The 20,541-nt window shown below is 36.6% G+C and overlaps 1 protein-coding gene across 4 annotated transcripts; it reads right to left on the bottom strand.

The window, feature by feature from the left end:
- Nucleotides 1-136: 136 nt before the first annotated feature.
- LOC137729517 (disease resistance RPP13-like protein 4) lies at nucleotides 137-15,009 on the bottom strand. Of its 4 annotated transcripts, none has more exons than XM_088678515.1 (6): nucleotides 14,652-14,970; nucleotides 14,333-14,394; nucleotides 13,485-13,569; nucleotides 7,615-8,062; nucleotides 1,495-3,287; nucleotides 137-1,205 (listed from the first exon to the last, which is right to left on the bottom strand). In XM_088678515.1, the coding sequence occupies exons 4-6, from the start codon at nucleotides 7,629-7,631 to the stop codon at nucleotides 394-396; spliced, it is 2,622 nt and encodes an 873-aa protein (XP_088534641.1). In that variant the 5' UTR covers nucleotides 7,632-8,062; nucleotides 13,485-13,569; nucleotides 14,333-14,394; nucleotides 14,652-14,970; the 3' UTR covers nucleotides 137-393. The 4 variants fall into 4 exon arrangements, with proteins under 4 accessions (XP_088534641.1, XP_088534642.1, XP_068324585.2 ...); XM_088678516.1 differs by having other exon boundaries at nucleotides 14,333-14,397; XM_068468484.2 differs by lacking the exon at nucleotides 7,615-8,062 and having other exon boundaries at nucleotides 14,652-15,009.
- Nucleotides 15,010-20,541: the final 5,532 nt, after the last annotated feature.

Genomic DNA, 20,541 nt, shown 5'->3' on the forward strand with positions numbered 1-20,541 from the left:
TAGTCTTATGATCCCCTTCATTTGTGAGTCTATCAGTAACTGAGATACCTATATGAATTCGAAACACAACTTTAAATTACATTTTATATTTGAACTCCATGATGGTCAACCTTATAAACATGAGTGAATATGTATATCAATCAAATTAACTTTAAACCAATCAAATAAATAAACTACTATTAATGCATATACATTTTTGCTTATTATACAAGATCATATCACCACATAATCTCTAATCATACATTACATCCCATGCAAATTTAACTTTTAACAGCACACCAATATATAACTCGCATACAAAGTTTAAGGCTAGAGTAACCAAGATAAATCAATGATCGGAGGCTTCCATGGAGATGGTGATTTTCTGGGCTGTTATTGATCACTCTATACTGATCAACTTTGCTTTGTCCAAACTCCTCGCTGGCCAACCGAGCAGGGAAAATTTTTGAACTCGAAACAACTGCTAATCTCCATGTAGCGAAGTGCAGGCATAATTTTCCTCAAGTTCTCCCAATCTTCCTCAAACCTCAGCAACTTCAAACACAAACCCTCAACATTTTTCCAAGGGGACTCGTCACTGGTCAGTCTCACAATGTCACAATTCTCGACACAGAGATACTGCAATCTAGAAAGCTTGGCCGGATGAAACCAGTTGGGCATTGTTTTGGAATGATAATTCCTTACATACAGCTCCCTGAGATTTGGAGGCATCTTAAGCCCGTCTAACTTTCCCAAAGTTTCCCGTTCTTTACATTCTTCAGCGTCAATGGTAAGGACCTTGAGATTGCTGATTCTTGATAGGATACCCATTTCGTCTTGGGAGATTTCAGTGTCAGCACTTAGGACAATTCGAAGAACTCTTAGCTGCTTGAGTTCGCTGAGCTCACGAAGGGCGCAACCTTGTGTTTTGGCCGGATTCACCACCTTGAATCCGGTGAGTTCTTGTAGAAGACAGAGGCTTCTTAGACCCTTGGGTAGGCAAACAAGGGGACAATCTCCAAGGTCCAAGACAATGAGCCTCTTCAAACATTTGATTGATGGGTGTATTTTGACTAGTTCTTTGCATCCTTTCAACACCAAAAGCTGGAGGTTAAGCAGTTTCTTAATTGAAGACGTGACTTCCCGTATCTGAGTTCCACTCAAGTTTAGACATGCTAAGCGTTGGAGAGAACTGATATCTCTGAAGAGATCCTCAGCGCACGTCACTGTTAAATAAAACATGTGAGATGGAATATTTTGTTTTGTTTCGTTTTTTGTTTTTGTTTTTGTTTGTGGAAAATGATTTCTACATGTCTCTTCTTCTTATACACACTCATGTTTATTTTTTTCCTTTGATTTATTCTATCAAAGGTCATAAATAAAGTGGGCGTGCATAAAGGAAGAAAAGAGGCTTGTGATAATCGTTTTTATATGCACAAACATCACATACACAAGTGCACACACTCAATAGATCGAAATTAGAAAGCATGATGAAGAATTTAAAGTACGTTCTACCTGGAGACAGGCTGCTGCTATCTTCGACAACTTTAGAGTAAGACAAGTCCAACACCCTGAGGGACTCCAGGAACCTAAAATTCTTGCCAAAGTTATTAGGAGGGCTTGACATGAGAAAAAATGTCCTCAACTTTGGATTATCTTCTAGTTCCTTCTCGTCATCATCCATGTCTTCGCTGATACGGAACCATCGTGGCTTTTGCTCATCTTGCTCATGTTTCTGCATTAGCTTTCCTTGCTCATTGAAGATGCAAAATGCCTCCTCTCCCGCAATCTTGATAATTACCTCCCGCACCATATCGTGTATCTTGCACTTATAAACTTTCCCATCGTACCATCGCCGATCCACTAGTTCCAGCAGGCATCTATTCACTAGTTCTGCGAGATATTTATATCCTAATTCTATAGCTGTGTTTGAGCCCTGTTGCTGGACGAGGCCCTCCCCAACCCACCAGTGAATCAACTGTTCAGCATCTATCTCAAAGTCTTCAGGATAAATGGAGAGACACAATAGGCATTGCTTAAGACTGGTAAATGGAAGTTCATCATAGCTTAACTGCAGAGAGTTGATGACAGAGTCAGTTTTTCCTTCTTTTGTGAGTTCATGGAATTTGTCCGAAATGTCTGTCCATTCTGAAGGAGAACCAACCTTCTCAGACAATAAGCTTCCTAAAGTTTTTATTGCCAGAGGAAGGCCACCACATTTCTTCAAGATATTCACGGAGACATCTTTAAAATGATCACCAGGGCATTCTCCCTTGCTTTTTCGAAATGCATATTCACTGAATAAATCCCAGCTGTCTTCGTTCTTCAGAGGTTTATGGTAATGAATTTGTGTGTTTCTAAGAACCATTGTTTGTGCAACGTGTTCATTCCTGGTGGTAATAATGATGCAGCTGGATTTACTAACTGATGTTGGTAGCTTGGAGCACAGGTCGTTCAACCAATCTGATTTGTTTCTGTAAGGCCACACATCATCCAGGACAATGAGATAGGATTTACCGTTAAGGACATTAATGAGTCTGCGCAATATTTCATCACTATCCAAGGAAGACGTTTCTACGTTAACTTTGTTGAGTAACTTCTTCAGGATCCCCCGCTCGCAGAAATTTTCCGAGACACACACCCACATTGTCTTTTCAAAGTGAGCCAAGATTTGAGAATCGTTAAAGAGTTTTTGAGCAAGGGTGGTTTTCCCCAAGCCCCCCATCCCCACAATGCCAATGCAGTTCATTGCTTGTTCCTTCTCGTCGCCGTTAAGTATCCACCCTTTCAACTTTTCTATGTCCCCATCCAATCCATATGTCTTATGTGGGTTTAGTGAACAAACAAATGGCCTGCTGCTGCTGATGGGTTGGCTCATACTACTATGTTGTGCAGCAGCTGATGCACTCAAATACTTGACCAACTCGTCATGCACGTCCCTCATATCAGAATTAATGTTTGTCAACCTCCTGCCCATCTTATGCGGGAAAACCGGATCCAGAGGCAACAAGCATGAGAAGAACTTATTTTTCTTCTTTTTTTCCTCCCTAATCAGGCAATCCGTCAATGCGTTGTCGGCTTCATAAATCACTTCCCTTAGCTCACTCAAATATTTCTTGATCGTTTCCTGATCGGACAGTTTCAGGTTCTTATCTGCGTCGACAACTAAGCAATTCATTTTTCCAAGCCATTTCTTCATCTTCTCAAGCTCACTTTTGAAATTAAAACAGAACTGAGCTTCGTGCGCTGCAGCAATGACTGCTTTTGCTGTTACGGCCTGAACCAGAGCTACTAGCATCGTCATCGATCTGTTACATTTTTACACATTTCGCTCTTGGTTATATTATATTTATAACTATTTATGACAATTAAAATAGATAAAATCTATACGATAACATTTTAGCATAGAATAAGTTGGAAAATTGCAAGTGGTGAATTGTAGAATCTTACACTTCAACTCATTGTGTCTTGTCACTTAATACTACATTTTAGTGGTATTCCTCTTCACTTGTGAGAGGTCTTAGGTTCGATTCTTCCCAAAGCCGAATTTGAACCACATTATTGCTAGCTCATTATGAGGCTAAGCCCACCCCCTCCCCTTTTGTGTAGATAATATGGTTTTTTTCAAAAAAAAAAAAAAAAAAAAACTCATTATGTCTCGGATTTAAATTATTTTCTTTTTCTTAATGTAAATTAATGTAAAATATTTCTTATAATAATAATAATAACAAACGAATAAGATGACATCCCCCTTAATAATAGTAAAACTGTTATTTTTAAATGTTAGACTGTATTGTGAAATAAATTATAGAGTGAGCGAGAGGGACGGAATGAAAGAGAAGAGGGGATCAAAGGTTTTCATTTTTTTTTAATAAAGAGAGGTTATATTAAAACCAAGGCCGGAGCCAAAAACACAGGGAGGCCTACCAAGAGGCAACAACCAAAGGAAACAAACAGAAAGCAGAGAAGAGGGGAACAAATGCTAAAGACGCTGCACCAAGTGCCAAGCGTCGCCCCTTTCACTACCCAAAAAATTAAGGAGGACTTGGAAGGCCATCCTTGTTCAGAATATGGACCAAAGGTTTGTGATGTGTGTTTTCACCTTAGTCTTGCCCTTTCATTTATACTAATTGATGGTGGGCTTTACTTGACCCCAAACTAAACCCTATAAGATTTCTCAATCTAGTTTACACAATTACACTTAATATAGGATATGAATTTGCTACTCACTCTTAATTACTAGGTGGTGATCGTTACCACCATTCTTAGAGTACACCACGAGTTGATGGATTAACCATGGTTAACTAGCTTAAATTTTATATACATAAAATATAGCTTACTAATTGAATTACAATCCCTTTTTTTTTTTTTTCCAATTATGTCTTGCTTCAAGCAAATAGCTCATTTTTTTTAATAATTGGAATGATCCATAAGAGTGAGCCAAAGGATCCTCTTTAGCAAGGTACTTAGTTTGTAATGCTTTACAGGATATGTCTATGAATAAAGATCAAGGTGATGGCTTATTCAGCTTCTTTGCTATTATTGGCTTCAATGATTTCTTAATTTTTTAGTAATTAAGTGGAGCTTCACATCTCATACACACGTCAAGTGGAGTTTCACCATTGTTGACTCGAAGAAAAACTTGAAAAACTGACTGGGCTTCTGTCCCAACAAAGAACCCAGGTCTCAAACGAATTAGGGAATCAATAGTTGTATGCGAAATCTGTTATCGCAGTTTTTCTTATTATAGAATCTGCTCTCAAGTCTCACTAATATAAAACCAAACAGCCAAAAACGCATCTTTCATTGATTTTTTTTTAAGTTTTTTAACAGTCGTTGAGAACCATGTCCAACAAACTTTCCATACGTTTTTTCACTAGTTTTTAATTGGGTCTGCGCTAAGGTTTATTAATCTGTTCCCCAAAAACATTAGAATGACAACGAGGCAGGGCGACGGGTGAGTTCAACTCCATCCCTGCCTCCGTTGGTGACTTTTTTTTTTTCATAACAACATTCATAAATATTCTTTTTAAACGGGGATTCCACATCCCCACATCCATGGGGAGGTGCACTCTAAGAGTATCTTCGAAGAAGATATTAAAATTACCACATAAGTATACAACAGTAAAAAATGGCAATAAACTCTCTCCAACCGAGCCTTCAATTTCTTAGGTGACACTGAATCATTTGAAGGCAAAGCATTTTGCTATCAAATTTGACAGCAGATGTCAAATTTATTAAATGATATTTTGATAGATTAATATAATATATAATAAATGTGTTATGTTTTTGAAATATTTGATTGATTGCCTTAATCATTGGACTCCACAAAAAAATAAAAATAAATTATTAAATGACATTATTACTTAACATATTGGGTTGAGCAAAATATTGTACAAAATGTCAAATTGCCGCATAAGCTATCAACTATCATTTTGATGTTTAAAATTTAACATCTCCTTTGAAGATGCTTTAAACCAACATCAACTAACCCGCCTATGATAAAAAACCTAATCTCGAAATATTGATTATGCAATACAAGATAATCAATGATCGACTAGCGTAAGTATGTAAATCAAAAAAGATAATAACAAAGTAAGTAACTTCAAAAGAAAAATTCCACACAATTATAATAGCAAGGAAATATGAGACAATGCATAACCAATAAAGCGGAGGAGTCACAAACATAATTTATAAGAATTGTACTAATAATTAAATGGATAATTCTCACTTTACTACCCTGAAGTATCGTGGTTTTTAAACTTTTATACATCAAGTGTTTTTCATCCCAGTCTCATACCTAACGTTATGTTTTCCTCTCAATTTCATACTTCCGTTAGGTTGACCGTTAATAACTTTGTTAAAGTGTGGCACGGCTCTTATATGGACAATAATTGTGTATCCACATAGTACTTTGGCTCCACGTAGACAATTAAAACATTATTTTTTTTTATAAAACAATTATTTTTATTTTTACAAAATTAAAATTAAAATTTTTCTTGTCGACTCTTTGCGTGCTGACTCCGCTTGAACGGCTTTACAATCTCTTGCATTTGCCGCCGTCGCTGCTATACCCATGCTTCCCAATTAGGTTGACCGTTAATAACTTATTGAAGTGTTGGTACGGTTTTTACGTGGACAATTAAAAAATTAATTTTTTTCTTGAGAAAATAGAAAATTAAAATTTTCCCGTCGACTCCTTATTTGTTGACTCTGTCTAACGGCTTTCCAATCTCTTGCATTTGTCGGCGTTGCTGCTCTACCCCCGCATCCCATTTTGATAAGAAAAAGGAGATTCAGAAGTCGGGACCCGATAGCGGATGAATTTTTGATTGTGGTTGATGCAATGGATGATGGCCGCGAAGTTATTGATGATGATGTGGGTGGTGTTCGTCAGCGTAAGAACAACGAAGAACCCAGTTGGGTCTGGAATTTCAGATTTTTTCTTTCTTATTTTTTAATTTAATATTGACGTGGGACCACAGTAACACGTGGATGCAGAGTCATCATCCACGTGGAAGCCATATCACACTTTAACGGAGTTACTAATGATTAATCTAACAGAGATTTGAAGCTTGGAGAAAAACTTAATTTTAGATATGAGACTGAAATAAATAAAAAATAAATAAAATAAAAACTTGATGTATTGCAAATCATAATACTTAAGAATAATAAAGGAATATTACCCTAATTAATTATAGGGAATTTTAACGAAAAACTCTCGGTATTGTTCAATTTAACGAAAAATCACATTTTTACACTAAAAAGTCAATCATGGTAATATTCATTTTACCATTTATTTTGTCATTTTCGTTAAAACTCAAATTTTTCAAACTATTTTCATTAGTTTCACTTTAATTATATGTATATCTGTTCGGGTCGGGTTTTGCAATACCACCACCGCTCCATTCCATATATATCCACCCTGAGTTTTTTTTTTAAAAAATTCCAAACCCGCCCCATAACCGTTTATTGTCATCCATAACCACCCCATTAGGGTCCGGCATATGCGGATACCCAAGCCTGTGGGCCTTTTTGCAATCCCCTTAAAACATTTTTTGTCAATTCATCCTAGTTCATTTATTTTAATATTATTTAAATCTTGAGTTGTCTATTTATCACAAAAAATAGCTTTATTATTAGAGTTTTGTTATTCTCATTCTATTGTCTTATCTTCCCATCTACTTTTTAATTACAAGTTTGCCCATTTATAAAATAACTGTAAAGATCTTAAAAGATATATAAAACTAATAGGTTAGGCGCGATTCTAACTCCTATGGAGTTTGACGAAAATTGAACTTGGTGCAGTGCTCATCCACAATTTATATATATTTTTTTTCTTTTTTAATTGGTTTACTGTAAGACATTTTTGCAATTTAAATTTCAAGATTTTTTTTTTTTTTTTTGAATCACGTATTCAAAAAAATGTATGTCATGTAAAACATTTTTCTTGATATAAAACATTCATGTGTTTTTCTTATGTTAAATGAAGCAGATAAAATTCGATCATGATTGTATCCTTAATTTTAGATTTATATATTATTTGATTATATTCTTTTTTCTAAGAGATAAGTTTATAATATTAAATATTTATTAGAAATTATTTTAAGAATAATAGAGATTGTTTTCTTCTACCTCCAGCCATACACCATTGTTGCAGAGTTAAGGTTGAATCAGACCATCCGGTTTGATTCCTAACATTGGTATCACCCTCTCGGTCCTGGTTACCCTTCATTGTATACCTGCCACACTACTACCACTTGATTTTCAGTAATAGATGAGCGTGTTGTTGTGTTCGTGGCTTATGTCGCCAATATCTATGTCACCATCTCCGAGGCGTTAAATGGGAAGTTGCCGATGTATTTCGAGCAATTCTGCTGCGAAGTAACTTGTGTTATGGGCTATGGATCTTCCTCTAACCCAGTTCCTCCTGCGATTCTGCCAGATCCGATCGATCCTTCCAGATTCGGCCGATCCTCCAGCCATCGACCCTCTTCGCACTCCGCGTCATGAGATTCACGATATGAGAGGGCCTAATAACCACCGGCCCTTCCAACTTCACATTGATTTTCCTAAATTCCTCCTGAGCAGTCACGGGTCCAGGTTTTTAAACTTGAGAGTCCCAATAATAAAGATCAAAAATCATATGCAAAACAATATTACAAATTATAAAATTATAAGTCAAGTGTCTGTTACGAGGTTTCATAAGTTAATAGAGAGTACCTAAGTTATTGATTATCTAATATGGACCACTAAATTTAAAACACCAGTCAAATAAAACTCTCCCCAAACTTCCACTATCTTTCTAACCAAACACACCATTTTTCTCTTTTTCTAGTTTCCAAACATCCATATTCTCTCTCACTAAGAACATAGCTGCCATACCTCCACCAACCGCCTCCCTCCCCATTCTCTCGAAGCCATGGCAGCTACACCCCCAAATTTCACCAACCCATGAAGATCATATCCATCTTACTAAACTTATGTAGGATATTTCACCCATAAGAAAAATTACTAAGGTGGTTGAAATAATTTGGGGAAATTTGGGCATGTGTATTGTCCGCCAAACGACAGAGAAATGTTGGAGGAGAAGTGGGTGGCACTAATGGATGACAACATGGTAGAAGCAAGGAGGAGAGAGGTTGGAAGGGTCCCTATTTTCTTTCTTTTCCGTGCGTGGTCATCTTCTCCGAGAAGAAATAGCCACTGCAACCAGCACAGACCTCATGCTCGAGTACGAGGGGTCCCCGAAAAATTTCTAGCAGTGATTTAAGATCGCCGATGGATCCTGGGACCTCCCATGTCCCTATGTGGATCCTTCCTTGTCCCTGAGGATGATCCGCTTGCCTGGATCTACAAGATCGAGCAATACTTTGCTTATTACCACAGAGCTGTCTCATTTCATCTTTAGGGGGACGCACTTTAATGGTTTCGTTGAATTGACTGTTTTCAATCTACGCCTGGGTGAGATGATTTCACTAAGGCATTTTATCGTGATTTGGACCTTCGGAGTTTGAGGATTGTGCAAAAGCCTTGTTCAAATTGTGCCAAATAGGTACCCTCAAAGATTATGTTGCTAAGTTTCGTAAATTAGCTACTCGTACTCCTGATGTAGGTCTTGTATTACTTAAGAGTTGTTTCTTGGGGGTACTCAAGAAGGAATTAAAATTTGATGATAAACTTCTTCGTCCTGCAACTGTTCATGATGTTATATCTTTAGCTATCCATATTGACCTAAGCATACTGAACTTAGATCCGCCACTTTTAGGTAGCCTTTTACCTTTAGGCCACAAACCACCACTCCCAATTCTAACCCTAAGCCTGGTGCCTTGTTGGTCAAGGAACTGTCTCCCATTAAAATTCAATGAAAACGAGAGTTGGGGGAATGCTGGTTTTGTGATGAGAAATAGAGTAGAGCTGCTCATAAGCAACTGCTTATGTTAGATATGGTTTGCCTGAGGAATTTAGGGAAGGTTTAGTAGAGGAACCCTTACCTGAGTGTCTTGCAATGGAACTTAGTAACTGTGCCTTTTATTGTACCACCGCCAAGCAAACCATTCAGACCATGAAAGTTCAGGGTATTATCACTCATCCACAAGTTATCATTCTGTTAGATTATGGCAATACGCACAATTTTGTGGACTCCAGATTATTAAAAAAAAAGGGTTGGCCTTCTTCACCCACTAAACCATTTGAGGTTATGATAACTGATGGGGGTAGAGTTAGCAGCTCTGGTTGCTACAAATCCACTCCATTATCTGTGGGTGGTTATGACTGTTCAGTTGACTAGTTTTCCCTTCCTCTAAAGGCTGTGACATAGTATTGAGTGTCCAATGGTTATCTTCTGTTAGCCCAGTTCTTTGGGATTTCTAGTTGCTCACAATGGAGTTTGATAAGGCCAATGTTCATTACAAAGTGGTCCATAGTCCTGCACCCACTCTTTCTATTCAGAAAATATCCTTGCAGCATCTCGACAAAGAACTCTTTAGCTCCAACTTTGGTTTGTTCTTGTACTCTATGGAGAACCAGAAGTTAGAAGCTTCTAATCTTACTAATGATCAACTCCAGGAGTTGCAGTCTCTATTAGGTCAATATGAGGAGATGATCATCCTCCCTTCCAGCTTGCCTCCACATAGAGACCATGATTAACATATACCATTGATCCATAGGGCAAACCCCCTAACATAAGACCATATCACTATGGTCCTCTTCAAAAAACTGAGATTGAAAAGGCTTTGAAGGAACTACTAGACTCAGGGTTCATCAGGCATGGTCACATCACTTTTCCTTTCATGTGCTTTTGGTCAAAAAGAAAGAATGGACTTGGAGGCTATTTATGAACTATAGGGAGCTCAATTCCCTAACCATTAAGGACAAATACCCTTTTCCTCTTATTGATGACTTATTGGATGAGTTATTTGGAGCTATATATTTCTTTAAGTTGGACCTATGGTCTGGTTATCATCAAATTAGAATACACCCTGCAGATGCGGAAAAACTACATTTCGAACCCATGGACACTATGAGTTCTTGATTATGCCATTGGCCTCACCAATGCCCCTGCCACTTTCCAAAATCTCATGAATGACATCTTCAAGCCATATCTTAGAGTTCTTTATATTGGTCTTTTTTTATATTATTTTAGTCTACATTAAGAGTTCGAAGGACCACTTAGAGCATTTACGTCTCACTTTTGAACTCTTACAGGAACAACTCTTTGTTAAAAAACAAAAGTGTGTTTTTGGTCAAAGTAAAATTGAGTACCTTGGTCACATTGTATCTGGTCATGGTGTTGAGGCTAACCCTTACAAAATTCAAGACATCATTCATTTGCCAATACCCAAAACTGTAAAAGAATTAAGAGGTTTCTTGGGACTTATAGGATATTATAGAAAGTTTGTACCAGGTTATGGGAATATATGCTAACCACTCCATCATCTTACCAAGAAAGATGGGTTTCACTGGAATTCTGCAACAACTACAGCTTTTCAGCAACTCAAAACTATAATGTCATCACCTCAGGTTCTTGGTTTGCCTAATTTCTCTCTACTATTTGAACTTGAATATGATACTTCAGACTCTAGTATAAGTGCAATACTACAACATCGTACAAGGCTTATTGCTTTCTCTAGCAAGGCTCTAAGACCCAAAAATCAATTACTCTCTACTTATGAAAAGGAACTCATAGCAATTGTTCATGCTGCAAGGAAATGGCACAACTATTTTCAGGGCAGACACTTAATTATCAGGACAAATCATAATAGCTTAAAATATTTCCTTGATCAGAGAGCCAATACTTAATTTCAACAAAAATGGGTGTCCAAACTTCTAGGCTTCGATTATGAGATTCAATATAAGAGGAGACCTGAGAACTTGGTAGCTGATGACTTATCTAGGTTACATGTAGCTATGGAACCTGTGGATGACCCTTCTATGGTTTGTTCTTCAATTACCTACCCCTACTTTGGATGAACTTTGGAGATTCAATGAAGGTGAAGAATGGATCCTGTAGAAAAAGCAAAACTCACCGCACCTACTCATTCTGCCACTTCGTCTTCTAAGCTTGCTCATTATCATCTTGATAATGGTATGTTGAAGTATAAATCCAGAATTGTGGTTAACCCTCATTTACATTGGAAGTTAAAACTGATCCCTGAGCATCACTCTACCCCAGCTGCTAGTCACCAATGGGTTTTTCAAACTTACCAGAGACTCAAAAAGGGGTTTTATTAGCCTGGTATGAGAGGTGATATCAAAGTCTTTTGTCTCTGAATGTCATATTTGCCAACAAAACAAGTATGAAACCATTTCTCCTTATTGCTTATTGCATATTCCAAAAAAGGTTTGGTCTGACATAAGCATGGGTTTCACTGTTGGTCTTCCTATCAGCAAAGGGAAATCTGTGATAATGGTGGTAGTTGACAGATTGAGTAAGTACACCCACTTCATCTCATTAGCACATCCCCATACTGCATCTTCAGTGGCTCAGTCCTTTGTTGAAAATGTATTCAAATTGCATGGCATGCCCTCTACCATTGTCAGTGATAGGGAACCTAAATTTTTTTAGTGCTTTTTGGAAAGAGTTTTTCAAGCTACAGAGTTCAAAACTTTGCATAAGCTCTGTCTACCACCCCCCCGAGTGATGGACAAACATAAGTGGTTAACAGATGTGTAGAAACTTATCTCAGGTGCTTTGTAGGCACTCAACCCAAGATGTGGACTTCCTGGCTTCCATGGGCTGAATGGTGTTACAACACTTCATACGTTCATCTTCCAAGTTCACCTCTTTTGAAATGGTCTATGGATATGCACATCCCCATGTGAATCCTCATGAAAAGGGCATTGCAAGGCTTGAGACAGTGGAACAAGGGTTGTTGGAGAGGGATAAAGTTATTTCCATACTGAAAAGTAACTTGGAATTGCTCAAAATAGAATTAGAGTTCAAGCTAACAAGCATATGACTGAAAGAACATTTGTGGTTGGTGACTTTGTGTATTTAAAGTTGGTACCTTACCAATTTCAGTCCTTAGCTTCACATACTTCACACAAACTGCATCCCATATACTATGGTCCTTATGAAGTGTTGGAGAAGATTGGCCCTATGGCATATAAACTCAAACTTCCTGTGGGTCCAAAATCCATCCAGTGTTCCATGTCAGTGCATTGAAGAAGCACTGGGAGCATTGGTGCAATCTACCACACAACTGCCAGATTGTCCTAATTCTGAACTAAGTCATGGCATTCCATTGAAGGTGCTGAGCAGAATGATGTATAAGAAGAATCATACAGCTGGAGTGCAACTTCTGGTGCAGTGGACTGGCCAGGAGGAGATTGATGCAACATAGGAAGATTATGAAGATTTTTCAAACCCGATTTCTACAATTCCAGTTTTAACCTTGAGGACGAGGTTGTTTTTCCAGGGGGGGTATGATGTTAGGACTGTGAATTGGGCTTTTGGGCTAATAAGTTGTAATTTGTTAAGCTTTGTTGTTATTGGGCTTTTTATGGTTTTGGTTTGTTATTGGGACCAGCTGGATTATGGTTTCCGCTTGACTTGCAAGGCAAGCCTCCCTTAATTGCGACGGTCGTTCTCATGTTTTAATATGTTACGAATTTGGCTTATTCCATTTCTGTTATACATGTCTTCTACCTCCAGCCATACACCATTGCTGCAGAGTTAAGGTTGAACCAAACCATCGAGTTTGATTCCTAACACTCAGTCTCGAGCAGTTGTTGGCTCGGCTCAAGCGCTCGGCTGATGGTTTGGGCTTCATACCCAACTCGAGAATTAATTCTTCCTGAATTCTTGTTTAGGATTTATTTATTTGATTTCCAGATTTTTGGTCACTAACTGCACATGCAAACTCCATAATTCAAGCAATTCACGATAATCGAATAACCAAACCAGGATATAGAATTCTATAAATTACTAAATTGGGTTCATTCTTCATGGTAATTGTTCATATAATCAAGGCTCTGAAACATGAATTTGAGTTTAGAATTACTTGGTTGACGTGTCCAAACTTTGATCTTCAAGGGACCTCTCCCCAATCGAGTACAGAGCACTGCCAGCCCTTGATAATGGTGAATCTACAAAGAAAGCCATATCTAATTAGAACAAACCTAATTGTAAATAAAGTATCAACGAAAATCATCGCTATAAAACTTTCAGAAATAAATATAGAGAGACGATCCTCATTGATTCCTCTAGAACTTCATATACTACAGTAAAATACACCTATAGCGAGAAGATAATTCCTCTAAAAGCAGGAAAGAGTCGCATAATAAGGATTTCATTGTAGGCACCTCGGAGATAGTCTAAGGCGAGGAACTATTGATAACCTTTTTGAGAGAGGAATTATTCCTCACTATTAGTCCAAAGCATTCATGTTTGTTTTACTGATACAAGTATCGTGAAATAAATTATAGAGTGGGAAGGAACATAAGAGAGATATATGTGTGTTTTACCCTTGGACTTGTGCCAGATTTGTGACTTTATTTATACAAATTCATAGTAACTTTTACTTAAGCTCTAATTAGTACAGTCATACAAAGAAATGATCATCTAAATACTACATGATTTGTGCCTTTATTTAATATAAAATACTATTCATAAAACACTCAATTTGTTTTCTTAATATTTTGCTCTACTCATTACATATGTATATATATTATCTGGTTTTGGTGCATCTAGCTTCACAAAAATCAACTTTTAAGAACGTTTGAAGTATTTTTCGCTTAAAACATCATCCTTTCTTGACGTCCTGAACATATATAGATCGAAGGCACAACCAAATTAACTAAGAACTTGACAATAATTAATTTATACATCATCATTCAGGAATGCACATACTCAAATTAACATATGCGTGCAAATCGATCGAGTTCAACTTGACTATCCGAGGACTTCAAATCCTGCTGATCAGATACAAAGAATTAATCCAATTGTGAGTTAGAGTTACATACATACATACATACATACATATATATATATATATATATAACCAGAAATTATTGGAAGGGCAGTTTTGTTGATGCATTCCGTTGAGAAAGGTTTTTTTTTTCTCCAACTCCGGATGAGTTTGAGGCCCCCGGCAAATTGATGACTTTTACTCTGTAATCTATAGTATAATTAATTAGCGGGGAAAGATGGAGAAGAAGGTGAATGCTACCTTGTTTTGTTTTCTGGTGAAAGCTAGCCAGCTGCTTCATCTGAAACTGACTATGCAATCAATAAGATTGATGCTCCAAGACCACCTAAAAAAAGAAAAACCTTATACCTTGTACTCTTGGGTTTGATATTTCATGGAAACAATATATTTGAGAACAGAAGTAGGGGATCCGTGATTATCTTTTAAGGACGTTCTAAGAAATTCATATTCGGATGTTTTAATAGTTAGATCTTTAATTATAAATTCAAAATCAAGATTTAATGATTATAATACCCATAGTATTGGGTACTCAAGCAAACACAACACAATATGTGGTGTCGTTGTATGAATCGAACGCTACTGCGCTTGGTTTTGCACCAAGTTTTCTATTGGCTCCAGGTATTTCATATCTTTTCTTAAGGTCTCTTTCTAAGTTTTCCTCTATCCCTTTTGGCTTGACCATCTGTTTCATAATCGCATATTCTAATTAGAGCATCTATAATAGTTTTGGTTCACGTATCCAAACCACCTTAACTGGTCTCTCATCTTATCTAAAAATACATCTAACAATCATTAGTCCAGCTCAGCAATACAGTTATCATTGTGATAGTTTACTTTAGTCACTGGTTTTATCAATATCCCCATACCGTAGTAGAGTAAGTAATATATTCAAGAAGTTAACTTTTTACTAAAAGATTAGAATATTGTATTAGTTTCCTATTCAATATTGTATAAGAATACTGTCTATACTAAAACCTAAAAAATAAAAAATAAAATAAAATAAAAACTTCTAATTAAAATTTTATAATCATAAAGAAAAAGAAAAAAGAAAAAAACATACCCCGTACGGGCAAATCATGAGATAGTTGAAAATTTCGGTGTACAAATTTCATGAAGAAATAAAGAAAATTATGAATAATGAATAAGAATTTTTCTATTTATATTCCGGACCTGGATTGTTTGCCCTTCTCATCCTATATCTTTTCCATCCCCTCATATTTCTGTGGTCACAGTTAAACCACGTCAACATTTTATATTCCTATTGTTTTTTATCTTATTATTTTTATAAAAAAAATCAATATAAAATGCTAATATGACTTAACAATAACCACAAAAATAGGAGGGGATGGGGAGGATAGACAATCTAGGTCTCATGTAAAGGACAACAACTTTGAATAAAGTCGAAGCCTTGAGGCCCACACTCCAGAGTGCAGCTTTAAAGCTTTTCTGAAAGAGAAGTGTTATTGATATTTCAAAAATCTTATTATACATTCCTTACAAATGTTTTTTTTCCTAATATAGAAAGTTTGAACTGTAGAATGAGATTTTTGGAGTGCTAATAACAATTCTCTTCTGAAAAGCTTAACTTTTGAAGCTTTGGATGCCAAAAGCAACATGCCAAGTTATGCACGAATCACGAGCTTCATAGACTGAACCAAACAACGCTAGAACCAAACAGCGGTAGATAGGAAAATAATTGGATCACGAGTTTCGTAGATTGAACCAAACAACGCTAGAACCAAACAACAGGAAAATAATTGGAATCACGAGTTTCGTAGACGGAACCAAACAACGATAAAACCAAACAGCGCTAGACAGGAAAATAATTGAAATCACGAGTTTCGTAGATTGAACCAAATAGCGCTAGACAGGAAAATAATTGTTCATTGAAAATTTGAAAGGACCATTTTACGTCAAGCAAGATTCCCCAATCAAAATTTGACATAATTACTAAATGCCAATCGGACGAGAACCGTGATTACTAAATGCCAATAAAGAATAATAGAGTACTGTGGAGTGTGGACCGTCAAAAATAAGACCTGGATTATATGCCCTACCCATCCTATATCATTTTTATTTTTTCGTATTTCTATGGTCATGGTTAAATCATGTTAATATTTTGCATTATTTTTTTTATATAAATAATAAGATAAAAAGTAATAAAAATATAAAATGTTAATATAGTTTAACCATGATCACAGAAATAAGAAGGGATGAAAAACAATCCAGATTCCTTTACATGGCAATCTTACGAGAAATTTTTGTAGGTACCCAGCACATATGCTTACATGAGTTCCCCACTAATAAATGTTTGACACATGTGCTACTACTGTTTAAGTGACCGCTAGGGTTATGATTTTATTAAAATACCTATTTTATCCTTATATTTATTTTCAGAAAATAATTAAAAAAAGAAAGAAGAGGAAGAGATTCTTCCGTTCCGTCCGCCGTCACGTCCATCCCCACCAACCAACCCCCCGACCCATCCCCTCACCTCTCTCTCTCCCTTTCTTTCTTTCTTTCTTTCCTTCTCTCTCTCTCTCTCTCTTCCCTTTTTAGTTCTTCTGCGCCAGAAAAAAGAACACAAAGGATGCCGGGGACCTCAGCGGCTGATAGATCTGAGTTGGAGTCGCCGCCGACAATTCCTGGGTTCCATGTAGAAGTAAGAGTGGGAGAGAAAAAGTGGAAATAAAAAAGGTGAAAGTCGAAGAGAGAGAAGGGATGGATGAAGCTAGTAAAATCGCCGGCCGGTGATGGAGGTGGGTGCACGGGGTGGTTGATCGGTGTCGTAAGACTGAGGGTAGTAGTGAGTTTCTATTTTTCTTTTTTTTTTTCGAGGTTATTTTGAAACAGCTGGCATTTTTTTAGATTTAAAGGAATAAAAATATAAGGGTGTTAAGTGATTATTGGTATGACTCAATTTATAATATTTTATTCGTTTGATTTTAATATTTTTTAAGTTTAGAAGATGAGTATTTGGGTTTCAATTTTTTTCATCAATTTCAAATGATTTGTTAAACTTTCTGCAATTGGAAAATTCTAAAGAAAAAGTTCTTAGATTATAAACTTCCTTACTTGTTGATAAATATAAGGGGATGAATTGTTTGATTTATTACTTATGCACATCAATAGAAAGAAAAAAAACCAAATATCTGGATTTGGTAGTAGAAAGAAAAAAAGGTAGCCATGTAAATGCTAGTGGAAAGAGGGGGTGGGGCAAGGATGCCTCTTTTTTTTAAAAAAAAAAAAAAAAAATCAATTACAGAAGTTATTTTATAAAGGAAATGAGTGTAAAGATAACTTAATATTTTGAATTGTGTTTGAAATGGTAGTTTAGGTAATAAATTTGGGTTTAAAGAGAGATTAATTTTTTAATAAAAAAATAATATGGGTGAAAAGAGTAAATTGGATGTAAAAAGAAGTTACAGGGGTTCAAATAAAATTTCCCAAAAATTAATAACTTAAAAAATAAAATTTCCCACTATTCTTATTAAAAAACGTAGTATACCACTTATATTTTCATCATAATTAAAAATTTCTCCAATTGTATGAGAACCACGATTACTAAATGCCAATAAAGAATAATAGAGTACTGTGGAGTCTTGGCCGTCAAAAATATTTAACCAACTTTTTTTTTCTTTTCCAATTTTGAATGTTCTTGCCATCGGGCGCTTGCAGCACATCTAAACAAAATAGTTAGCTATCAAAATTCAATTAGGAATTATAGAATCCTTACAAACAGGGATGTTAACATGACACTCAAATCCATTCAGTAAGAAGTTAACACGATACGTGAATCTATTGAATAAGAAACTAATACAATATTCTAATCTTTTAGTGAGAAGTTAACTTCTTAAATGACATGCTCCGATCTTGATGTTCTAGGGACATTGGAATGGTTATGTAGGTGTCGAAAGCCATTTAATTTATGCAAATAGAATTCGAAGTCAGTGAACTCTCAAAAAGTCTCGTGCTATATGTTGGTGGACATGTACATATAAAGTATAGAGGATCCACTTTTCTGGACGATGAGGGATCTAACATTAAATATATTAGTCACTCATATTATGGTCCGATGGTATTCCTCTTCATTAGTAAATAAGAGGTTTTAGATTCAAATTTCGTTAATCTCAACTAATATTTTCATATTCCATAACTTGGCAACGATGTTGTATATAACAATCAAGTCTAAATCAAAACGTAAACCCTTTTTAATTAGCAAGATGTAGCCTCACAGAAAGTGTGAAACGAGCTGGATTTAGCAAAAGACATCAACAAGGGCAGTGATGATGACGGTGAGTTGTTTGGTGTAAGAGGGAGGAGAAAGAGAAATATATAACAAGCAATGAAAATGAAATGTTGAGAATTTGAGAGTAAGAACATAAAGTACCTAACCAATATTTGCAGCCTGATAACTACTGTAACGTGAAGTTTGAAGACAAGAAATGGAGACACTTCAAACGATTATAATTAGATTTCGACTTGTATATCTTAAAAATCTAAGCTCCTACTTTTTTTTAATACATCGATATATTTATATTAAGGGGAGGAGGAGTTCGGCTAAGCCACACAATATACAACCTAATTTGGTATCAAATTCGCCATTCATGAAATTCAAACCTAAAACTTCTCACTTCTAAGTAAAAAAGAATATCACCAAACTATAGTATTGAGTGACAATCTAAGCTCCTACTTAGACTTAATTTGTCTAACACTTCATATAATTAAAAGCAATAGATGGCTAAGGAGGCTAAGGAAGTCGCTGATGTTAAGGCACCAAATTTTAAGCTCCTACTTAGACTTAATGACACACCCCGATCGAGATCAGGGCATGCTGGTCGTCACGTGGAAGTGACGTAACCATGTGCACAATGCGGAAGCTAATAAAATAATAATGTAAATAGTACGAATAAATAAAAACTAGTCTTACATGAAGTAATAACAAACAAGTGCAAGCGTAAGTGTGACGCTAAGTTCAGAGTATAAAGCCTAAAGCAGTCCAAGAGAAAACGACACAACAAAAGTACACCCGAAGGTGGTCCTACGCTGGTGATCGTCTGTCAGATATGCCGGGAAAATCCTCAGGGAAACCACCAAACGTGCTAGCCAACTAGAACCTGGAGGGGCGCAAAACAAAAGCGTGAGTGGGCAAAAACAAAGCTTTTCGAAAACTATTTAATAAATAAGTTCTAACCCCTTGCCGTAAAACCTGTATACTTCCCAGAAAAATAGTATATAAATATATAAACCATGCTCAAGAATATGCTATGCCAAAACCTCAAAATGAAATGCAAGTGCTCAGGTAATCACACATCAATATCATATAATCTGTCAGCCGGAGTCACCTAACGTGACCTGTACGGCTGAATCTAGAGCTTAAATCTCAATCTCACTAACTAGACCTGCACACGAGTCGGAACCACCTAAAGTGGTTTGTACGACAGGCCTGGGTGTAACATATATATATACGCTCAAGTGCTACGATCACGTGAAGGTTGAGCGAATAATCGCGGGTCACCTACGAGTCGGAACCACCTAAAGTGGTCTGTACGACAGGACTGTGCACCTAACTTGGATCCAAGCTGAGCGTGTGGTGCGGGAGGTGAACATCACGTGAAGGACTGTGCCCAACTCTGGGCGGGAGCACTAACACCGGGGGTGCAGGTTATGAGCTCTCTATGCATCTCAAATCACTACTGAATGTAAACATAAACCATAACTGACCTGACACTTACCTGTGCGTCTGCAGCACCAAACATATATATATAAACAATTAACAATGCATAAACAACGGCAAAACTATATGCATGGCATAACAAATAAACGTTCTAAATGAATTTCTGGGAAAATATAAGTATATAGGTATATACGGAAAACCAAAAGCCCACTCACTGGTAAGTGGAAGGGTCGTAACCCCCTGCCTCGAGTGACCACGCTCGTCCTCGGGATAGGATTCACCTATATGCGAAACAACTATAAAAACGTTAATTTTAAAGCACATAACCAAACTTAAGAAATAACTTCTCATACAATGCTCAAATGGGGTGTATGAATACACCAACGTGATCTACTCAACCTCAGGAACATCCCCATATTTTTAAAATAATTTTTCACCGTCGCACGCGCCCCC

This window comes from Pyrus communis, chromosome 10, assembly GCF_041283825.1.
Source record: "Pyrus communis isolate YQ-2024b chromosome 10, ASM4128382v1, whole genome shotgun sequence".
Lineage (NCBI taxonomy): Eukaryota > Viridiplantae > Streptophyta > Magnoliopsida > Rosales > Rosaceae > Pyrus > Pyrus communis.